The sequence below is a fragment of the Cornus florida genome, unplaced genomic scaffold (genome assembly GCF_030987335.1).
Source record: "Cornus florida cultivar Cherokee Brave unplaced genomic scaffold, ASM3098733v1 CherokeeBrave_3.0.0_Hap2_Chr09, whole genome shotgun sequence".
Classification (NCBI taxonomy): domain Eukaryota; kingdom Viridiplantae; phylum Streptophyta; class Magnoliopsida; order Cornales; family Cornaceae; genus Cornus; species Cornus florida.
The window spans coordinates 88,667,364-88,677,783 of NW_026775579.1; the positions used below are offsets into that span (position 1 = coordinate 88,667,364).

At 42.9% G+C, this 10,420-nt stretch overlaps 1 protein-coding gene across 1 annotated transcript; it reads right to left on the reverse strand.

Moving 5' to 3' along the window:
- Positions 1-1,969: 1,969 nt before the first annotated feature.
- Positions 1,970-2,863, reverse strand: LOC132273111 (uncharacterized). The gene has a single exon (XM_059774140.1). The coding sequence runs from the start codon at positions 2,861-2,863 to the stop codon at positions 1,970-1,972; it is 894 nt and encodes a 297-aa protein (XP_059630123.1).
- Positions 2,864-10,420: the final 7,557 nt, after the last annotated feature.

The window sequence follows — 10,420 nt, forward strand, 5'->3', positions numbered from 1 at the left end:
ATCCTCCCGGTTCAACCGTCTCTGTAACAAATTCTCTTTGCAGCCATTTCTGGAAAATCCTGATACTTCTCCATCCTTCGACTACTGGTGGGGAAACCATATTGCGGAGGTTATGGTGGAGGATTCTCGCACTATAACAAATAGGATTGCCTCCATTTTTATTAAACCCCAAGGAGCCTCGACCAAGCCATCAAAGGGGATCAGTGTAGCTAATCCTGGTTCTCCCAGCAGGACAAAAAAATCAAAGTCGTCCAAAGAAGGTACACACTCATACTTACATATATATAAATACCAAGTTCTATGCTTTAGATCATAAAAACATCTTTTCCTTTATGCAGTTGTTGACTTCTATGACCCATTGGGAGTTTCTGATCATGAGGCGGAAATGCCTGAGGCTGACAAGGAAAACGTGGTGCCCCCCAAGAGGCCTAAGGTTTTCCTTATGAATTCTTTAAAGCATAATCTCTTAGAACTTTAGCTTACTTATATGTACCACCTATATACCCTTTTTTTAACCTCAATGGTATTCCAGGTGATCAGGGCAGGGAAAGGAAAAAAATAGGTTACCTCAGTCAGGACCATCAACCCTTTGCCTCTGATTGATGAAGAGGAGGAAGAAAATCCTAACCCCTTGATGCCATCGACTTTCTCAGTTGAGACAAATATCTCTACCAGCCATGAGGTAACTAGGCTTTGTTTTTACTTCCAGTATCAATGTACCTTGCCGATTCTCATGACATCTTTACGGACAGGTTTCCTCACATTCGGCTAGGTCGTTGTCAAGAGATAGGATCAACATTTGTGATGACATTGCGAATGCTGATCACCCTCGCACTAGTGGAGTCGAGTGTCAACAAGCCACTACTCAACCAAACACTGTCTTTCATCAGTTTGATGGGGCTGAGGTGATTTTCAAGATGATCTTTCAGTACATCTCCCGTATATCTTTATCAAAGTTAGGCATTCAAAAAACATTCTTCTCTTGCAGGTTGCCCCGGGCACACAACCAAGAGTTCCAAGCCCTTACTCTGCACCAGCGTTTACTACCAAACGCACCTTTGGCCACGTGACTCGGCCTTCACCAGTTGGTGTGAGTATTTATGACTTATTCTCTTATTCAAGCCTTGACTTGTTTTACTAAATTCCTTTCATTCACAGGCTGGCTCAAATTCTCAGTCCCAAATGCCCCTTCAAACTTATAGCACGATCGATGACTTTGATGCCTACTTTTCTGAGATAGCGGCTGGGTTTGATCTAGATCCCTTGATGAACGAGCCAGTCGTTGTGCCTACATCTTCCAGTCGTCTGCCAGATATTGAGGGGGCAAAAAGATTACTAGTCGCCGTCGTGTCCCTAGACCTCTCTGAGATGCCAAGTTTGGCTGCTGATGTGACTGATGCCATGTCCGTCTTGATAGATCATCATGACTTAAGTCAAGAACAGATAAACCATCTTCAATCTGTCCAGAGTTGATTCCCAACTCTCGTCTCTGATTTTCAGCTCTCCTCTCAGAAGGCTGGTGAGCTGTCGTCTACGATCCATGAAAAGCTGCAGGAGCAAGAATCTTTGATTCAACAAGAGAAAGACAATGTATCCCATTTTCGGGCCTTAAAATTAACTCATGTCAAGGAAAACCAGCAGCAGAGATCGAACAGGAAATAAAACGTCTCAAGATGGAATTGACTGGAACTGCGCGGTCAAGAGAAGGACTCGTTATTCAGATGAAGGAGATTTATCAAAAGAATGTGGAAATTGATCAGCAGAGAGAATCGGTCTCAAAAGAAATTCCTCGACTGAGGACTGAGAAGGCCAAAGAGGATGAAAAAATGGCCATGTCTAATAAAGAGTGGGATGAGCTCAGGAGTCATTTTGTTTATCTGCAAAGAAAATGATAGGTAATGACTCTTATAAACTTTTGTACTCAATGAAAACAATGAATGAAATGCATGTCTCTATGGTTTCTGGTTATTTAACCATCTTTGGTTTTATTCTCCATTGTCTCCCACATTGTAGGATAATAAGTTTTTAAGTATCGGCCATTAATCGGTCGAGGGTGTATTTCCCCGTCAAGATCTTGCAAATGATATGCGCCTCCTTTTAAGACTTTGTAAACCATAAATGGACCTTCCCAATTTGGTGACCATTTTCCATATTTTCGATCATTCACACCCATTGGGAGGATAGTCTTCCAAACCAAGTCACCTTCACCGAAGATTTTGGCCCTAACACGCTTGTTATATGCCCTTGCTACTCGCCTTTTCTGAACTTGTATGTGGTCAAGAGCCCTTAACCTTACTTCGTCTAGGTCCTCCAATTCGATCAACATAGACTCATTATATTCAGTAAGGGTCAAATTGTTTTGCAATGCGAATCTCATTGACCGCACAGTCACTTCCATAGGCAAAACTGCATCATGACCATAGATGAGCATGAATGGAGTCACACCTGTGCTTGACCGTTGAGAAGTCCTATATGCCCAAAGTGCTTCTGATAACAATTCATGCCACACCCTAGGGTTATCTTCCACCATTTTTTCAATGATGCCTTTTAGCGTCTTATTAGACGACTCGGCTTGACCATTTCCTTGTGCAAAGTGAGGGGTTGAGTTTAGGAGCTTGATCCCGTACTCTGTTGCAAATGCCTGCACTTCTTTGGCAACAAGGGCTGAACCTCGATCAGTTGTGATTGATTCTGGGATCCCAAATCTATTAATAACATGTTGTTTGATAAACCGAATCACATCTTCTTGGTGCACTGACTTCATGGGCACCGCTTCGACCCACTTGGTAAAGTAGTCAGTTGCCACAATGATAAAACAATGTTGTTTAGAAGAAGGTGGATAAACTTTCCCTATCAAATCCATAGCCCATCCTCTAAAAGGCCATGGTTTTATGATTGGTTGTAATTCAATCGCCGGGGCTCTATGGATTGGCCCATGCCTTTGACACGCTTGACATCCTTTGGCGTATGTGATACAATCTTTAAGCATCCCGGGCTAGTAATAAGCGTACCTTCTAATCAGCCACTTCATCTTTATTCCAGCTTGGTGAGCACCACATATCCCTTCATGGGTCTCTCCCATTACTTTCATGGCTTCTTTCTTACTGACACACCTTAAGAGTAGGTCATCTTTAATGCTTTTCCTGAATAGGTCTCCATCAATCATCACAAACTTAAGAGCTCTGATCTTTAGCTTCTTGTCAGCCTTAGGGTCTGGATTTTTGAGAAAATCGACGATCGGTGTTCTCCAATCATTCTCTTCCATATCGTCTTCCATCTGCAAAGACCTTTGCCAACAATTCTTCCCTCGCCTTAACTGAGGGTAATGATATTCTCCTTATTCTGATCAAATTCTCCATTATTCCTTCTGGCACCCTAACGCCAGATGCTATTTGAGCCAAATCATTGGCCTCTTTATTGTACAATCTATAAACATGCTTGACCTTTACCTCTGCAAATTCTTGTAGTAATTGCATGGCTATAGAGTTGAATGGTTTGAGGTGCCAACTTTGGCACCTGAAATTGCTGGACAACTGACCGATCACCAAACTTGAATCACCTATGATCTCAACGGTCTGTGCCCCCATCTCTAAGAGTATTTCAAGACCAATAATCAGAGCTTCATATTCTGCTTGATTGTTAGAACATTTGAAATCTAGAAAGAAAGAATATGTTGTTTTCCTGCCATTTGGTGCAATTATTACAACTTCAGCTCCCCCGACATCATTTGCGCTGGATCCGTCAAAAATTAGAGTCCAAGGAGTTAGTTGAATAGCACATAACTCCATTGCATCATAGACTCCCGGATCAACATCCAAGCATGGATGGTCAGCTAGGAAATCAGCAAGTGCTTGGCCCTTTACGGCCCTTTGAGGCACATATTGGAAACTGAATTCCATAAGGGCCAAGGACCACTTGCCTATTCGTCCAGAAATTATTGGACGAGAAAGCATATACTTAATCAAGTCAGTGGCACAAATCACATAAACTAAAACAAGTAGCATATATATTCTCAATTTGTGAGCAGCAAAATACAAAGCAAGACACATTTTTTTGATTGGCGTATATCGACGCTCAACCGGTGTCAAAATACGACTAAGGTAATACACCGCCTGCTCTTTCCCTACTTCATTATCCTGGGCTAACAAACTTCTGATTGACTCATCCGCGGCTGAAATATATAACTTCAGCGGCTGTTTCTTCCTAGGTGGCTTAAGGACAGGAGGGTTAGCAAGATATTCCTTGATTGATTCAAACACATGTTGGTGATGCTTTTCCCATCGAAAGTCTTCCTCTGATTTGAGCTTTAAGAGCGGAGAAAAGGTATGGATCTTTCCAGCACGGTTTGAAATAAACCTTCCCAAGTATGTGATTTGACCAATCAGTCTTTGTAACTCCTTCTTGTTGCGAGGTGGTTGAGCGTCGATGATCGCCCTAGCTTTATTCTTGTCGATCTCGATACCCCTCCGATGCACCAAGAACCCTAGAAAGTTCCCTGCTGTCACTCCAAAGGCGCATTTAAGTGGGTTCATCTTCAAACCATGGGTTCTCATTCTCTCAAATGTTCTCCTCAAGTCGGCCAGATGTTTCGCCTTTGTCGTTGATTTCACCACGACGTCGTCAATGTATACTTCCATAAATTTCCCAATCATGTCATGGAAGATTGCATTCATAGCTCGTTGATAAGTGGCTCCGGCATTCTTCAAACCAAAGGGCATCACCACCCATTCGAAAGTGCCTATGGCTCCTGGACATCTAAATGCCGTTTTGTTAACATCATCCTCTGCTATGAATATCTGGTTGTATCCAGAGTGACCGTCCATAAATGACAGAATCTCATTTTTGGCGGCCGCATCAATCAATTGATCGGCCATGGGCATTGGATACTCATCTTTTGGAGTAGCTAAATTTAAATTCCTGAAGTCTACGCACACCCTAATCTTTCCATTCTTCTTAACCACGGGAACGATATTGGATAGCCAATCACAATACCTTGTGGTCCGGATGAATCTTGCTTTGAGCAACCTCTCAATTTCCTCCTTCACTTTCATAGTCACTTCTGTTGACATACGTCTAGGCGCTTGCTTGAACGGTCTAAAACCTTCTTTTATAGGTAGTCGATGCTCGACTAGTTGCCTTGGTAATCCTGGCATCTCAGTGTAATTCCAAGCAAAACAATCCTTATATTCTCTAAGCAACAAGATCAGTTCAGCTTTAAAGTCAGGTTCTAGAAGATCACTTATGTAGGTTGGCCGAGGCTCTTCTTCTGCTCCTAAATTAATCTCCAACAAGGGATCCTGAACATCGGCTTTCAGATCCTCTAGCTTAGCTGGAGTTGCATCTAGCTCTTCTAGCTGAATAACATCTCGACAATCCCCTAACTCACCTTCTTCTATGATTTCGGCCATATTGGCCGACATATCACTCCACAACATTGCCCGTCTTTCGGCGAGATATGTTCTCAGCCGTGCCATGCTAGCTTTAAATGCTAGCATTTTCTCCTTCTCCTTTTGGGCTTGGTCCATCAACAACCTGTTGTTCATCAACTTCAACTATCGGCCTTGGCTCGCAGATAACACTTGGCCTTGATAGTTCCTTGAATAAATCGGATAAGTCCCCATCTGTCAGATTTTTCCTCATCGTCGCCTTCTCAGGCTTGCCATACTTGTCACAACCAATAAGCCTCACAGGACCCATTTCCTCCTCATATAAAATTACATCAGCCACATGGACCCGAGCTTCAAAGGGCTTATTATCTCCCCATATGACTTGGATTTCATCCCCATCCTAGAAAATCATAAACTGGTGGAGGGTAGAAGGGATGCAAAAATGTGGGTGTAACCAATCACGCCCAATCAAAGCGTTGTAAGCCGCCCCTGCGTCGACCACAAAGAATGCAGTCATGGTCTTACATCTTCCAACTGTCATTTCCAAGGTGACTACCCCTCTGGTCCTGGCTCTGCCCCCCGTGAAATTACTGATTGTCAAGTCAGTGGGAATCAAGTCATCTTCCATTTTTTGCAGCAACCTCATGGTGTTCATCGGAAGGATATTAACCGCAGATCCATTATCTATCAGTGCCCGAGACACTGGCATCCCTTCTAGGAACACTCTGATATAGAGTGGTTTCAAGTGTTGAGACATTGCCGCAGAAGGCTTCTCAAAAATCACCCTAGCCGCCTGATCTCTCCCAATAGTTACTGACTCATCATCTTGTGGTTTAGCTCTTATTACAGCGACTTTCTGTTTCTTATCTTCAGAGACCAACTCAGATGGGTTCTCAATAATCTCTGGAACTTCCTGACCTTCATCATCGATCACCTCGACGTCTCCTTCCATAGCGAAGGGTTGATCAGGTTTAGCCTCAAAAATATGAGGCAAGGTAAGAACCATATTGCAATTCACAATTCCTTCAAATGAACCAAATTTGATACCCTTTGAACCATCATCTTGCTCATCCAGGTCGAGTTCATCATCACCAAATCCTGCTTCATCCTCAGCTTCTTTCATGGAAGAAGACGCATATTTCTCTTTAGTGCATCCATTTCCGTCTGCACTATCTTCCTTGGATTTTCCTTTCGGATCACTTTTTGAATCTTGCTTGATAGGTTCTCTCCTAAGCAATGAATATTTTTCTTCCATTCTCTTTAACTCAGTTTTCATCCGCTGCCACCGTCTTACTTGAGTGCGAGTCATGAATGCTGGCGGGATATCCCTGACCCTAGAGAACTTTGGATGACTCACCCTTGACCATCGACCGTCGTCAGTGACTGGTGGCTTGACCATCCTTTGCCTATGGTTTGGGTGGTTAACTGATGTCTCAGCCTGGCGAGCCACATTTGAGTTATGCTCCCTCGGCTTCCAGACAGCATGAGTAAGATTCCTTGATCGACTGTTGGAGTACACTTCTTGCCTTCGCTTGTGATGCTCATTGGTATTAGCCCTTCTATCAGGCCATGTTAATCGACTTGTCACAGGCACCCTAGACGAGGGTGACCTAGGTCTGTCTTCATGACGTGAACTTCCAAGACGTCCCCGAGTGTCGCTGTGGAACCTCTCTCGGTCCCTTCCAATGTCTGTCTTGCATTTAGGGCATAATCCTTGCTTGATCAGCGCCAGTTGAGCCTCCCGCAACTCCTTTTCTAAGTCATCCTTAGACCTTAGAGTTTCCTTAACCATCGGCTTCTTTCCTTCAGCCTTGCTTTCTCTGTTAGTTGAAGTATCCTCAAAATCAATTCTTCTTCGTGGCCTGCTGGCCATTGAGATTTCGACCATGTTACTGCTGACCAAGGCTGGGAATGGATCACTGTCAACGCTCATCACCTCTTTCTTCTTTTCCGGGAACTTCCATGCCCCCTTCTCGATCTGTGCCTGAATCACATTACGAAAGACAACACAATTATTAGTTGCATGATTCCAGGAGTTATGATATTTGCAATACTCTCGACCCTTGATTTCATCAGCTGAAGGTATTTTATGTACCCCAGTGACTTTGATAATTTTATCAGACAACAGGTGGTCAAAGATTTGCTCTGCTTTACTTATATCGAAAGCATATTGTTTGCCAGCCTCAAAGATATTCCTTTTGGCTGAAGATGATGAGGGTTGAACACCGCTAACAGTTTCTAAGGGCTTAACTAAAGCTTTACATACATATAGTTTTTTTGAAATAATTTCAACAGCATCGACCTCTAGGTCATCATATACTGTATCAACCATGTGTATTTCATAATTAGGGTCCTTATAATAGGTCCCCCGAGGGGAGTTTTTCCTCTCGTAAGATTTTTTCATACTTGGAAACCCTATCGGCTAATTGGAACAAATCTCCAAAATGAGTACCCTCGAACTTCTTTCGTAATTCAAAGTCTAAACCGCTAAGGGCCAAGTTGACAAATTCTTCTTCAGGCAAAGTAAGTTGGCACCTATTTCGTGCCTTCTTAAACCTAGCCAAAAATGTCTCAACATCCTCATTTGGCAACTGATGGATCCTAGATAGGTCGGACATAGAGACTTCTGGTTCTGTCCTATAGAACTGATCATGAAACACATCCTGCATCTGTTGCCAAGTGTGGATGGAATTTGGTGGCAAGTTTGGATACCACTTGAAGGCAGTCTCAGTAAGAGTGTTAGAGAATAACTTCATTTTATACCAATCATTGTTGCTAAGCATTCTGGTTTTCTAACCTAGGCGGCTGAGCAATAACCTGCCTATCAATACGAGTCACTAAGGCATTAATCACCTCATTCAGCTGTTGGAGCTGAGTATTAGTCATGTGAGATGAAGCCACCAATGGCTCCATATTTTTGTTGATTTCCCAAGCGACTTGGCGTTGGGAAGCCTCCACTCTACTTTCAAATCGTGTCACCATATTGCTGACACTTTCGGGCGCCATTTGGTGGCTGGCCTGATGTCCCTCTTCATGCTCAGACCCGGAATCTTGCATGATGGGAGCAGGCTGATTTTCTTCCTGATCTTCCCTTTGAGGGTTAGCTTGTTCAGCTGAAGTCTGAGTCTGTGACCTAGTCTCGACGACCATTCACAAATAAAACACAAGTCCCACCGGGCGTGCCAAAGTTGTTTGGCTCACAAAGTGGTCTGAGGTCGCTAGCCAATGAACGGCTGACCTAAAACGCAGGCGTGCCAGAGTCCTGATGGACTCGAATATTTCTTGCCAAACTATTCCTATCGGGTCGGGTCACCGACCTAAGGTGATTCAGGCGAAAGTTGGAGAGTAGGAATGACCCTCTCCTTAAGGTTGCTATTGCCTTTAAGAAAGGACTTTAAACACTCAAAATAAACATGAATTAGAAGCAACTTAACTGGACAATAAATATACCTGAATCTGCAAACCTTTCTTCATTGAACTTGGCTGATTACAATGATGAATGAATTACAAACTCTTGATTGAAATGGAAACTAAAGTATTAAATGCTGAAAGATGAACTAAGTACTAAACTGATAGTGTTAAGCTAAACTTGCTGAAATAAAAGCTAAGTGCTAAACTGAGCTTGATGAAATAAAAGCTAAGTGCTAAATGATAGGAATGCTAAAGGTTGAACTTTAGAAATGGTCTTGGACCACTTCCTTGTGATGCTTGAGTGGGTATTTATAGAGGCTTCCACCTGGTGTTGTCCCTTTCAACCGTTTCTCTAGAAATTGATTGGTTGTAAGCTGAAAGTGACTTTTCCTAACCACCAGCTGGAAGGGTTGACTAACTTGCACATCCCTCTATAGGCAGATACAAGTATGTCTGACATAGTATTTTTGACTAAATGGTGCCTATTCTTTCATGCTTGATGATTTTGGTCTTCAAGCCATTTTCAGCTCTCTGCACCTGTCATGTCTGGCTTGATTTGTACATTAGCCTGGAGTCATCTGATTACTAACAATCCTGACTTTCCTCATCAGATGTTGGTGAGAACCTTCCATCTGTAGTTCTGAACTTCTTACATTGTCAAGTTGTCCTTTTCTATTTCAAGCTTTCCTCAAACTTCTAGACCTGACTTGTTGGGTTCTCGAAACATTGGGATTCACAATCGGTCTTTATTTGAATTACCCCAAAGATTCCTCAAGTGATTATGACCTGAGACCCCTGATCATGACCATATTTGGTCATAAGTCTTGATCATGGCCATAGTGATTAGAAATCTTGGTTAAGATTCATAATCATGACCATTATGACTGAGGGTCTCCTGACCATGACCGTTGTGATTGAGAAAGTTGTGACTGAGAGTATTTTGGCCTAAAACTTATGATCATGACCATAGTGACTGAGAAGGTTTTGGCCTAAGACTCATGATCATGACCATTGAGACTGGGAGTCATAGCCATAGTGACTGAGAAGATTTTGGCCTAAAACTTACGACCATGAGACTGAGACTCTCATGACCAAGATGACTGAGAAGGTTTTGGCCTAAGACTTATGATCATGATGACTGAGACTCTCATGACCAGGATGACCGAGAAGGTTTTGGCCTGAGACTCATGATCATGACCATTGAGACTGGGAGTCATAACCATAGTGACTGAGACTCTCAATCATAGCCAAGATGACTGAGAAGGTTTTGGCCTAAGACTTATGATCATGATGACTGAGACTCTCATGAGCAGGATGACCGAGAAGGTTTTGGCCTAAGACTCATGATCACGACCATTGAGACTGGGAGTCATAACCATAGTGATTGAGACTCTCAATCATGGCCAAGATGACTGAGAAGGTTTTGGCCTAAGACTTATGATCATGACCATTGAAACTGGGAGTCATAGCCATAGTGACTGAGACTCTCAATCATGGCCGGTTATGGGCTCAAAACCTCATATCAGTCTTAATGGCCCAAAAAATTCCACTCTTCTTCATTCTCAGCCTTAAATCGGATCGCCATGATTAGAAATTAATCTCTCGCCCTGATGACCATGGGT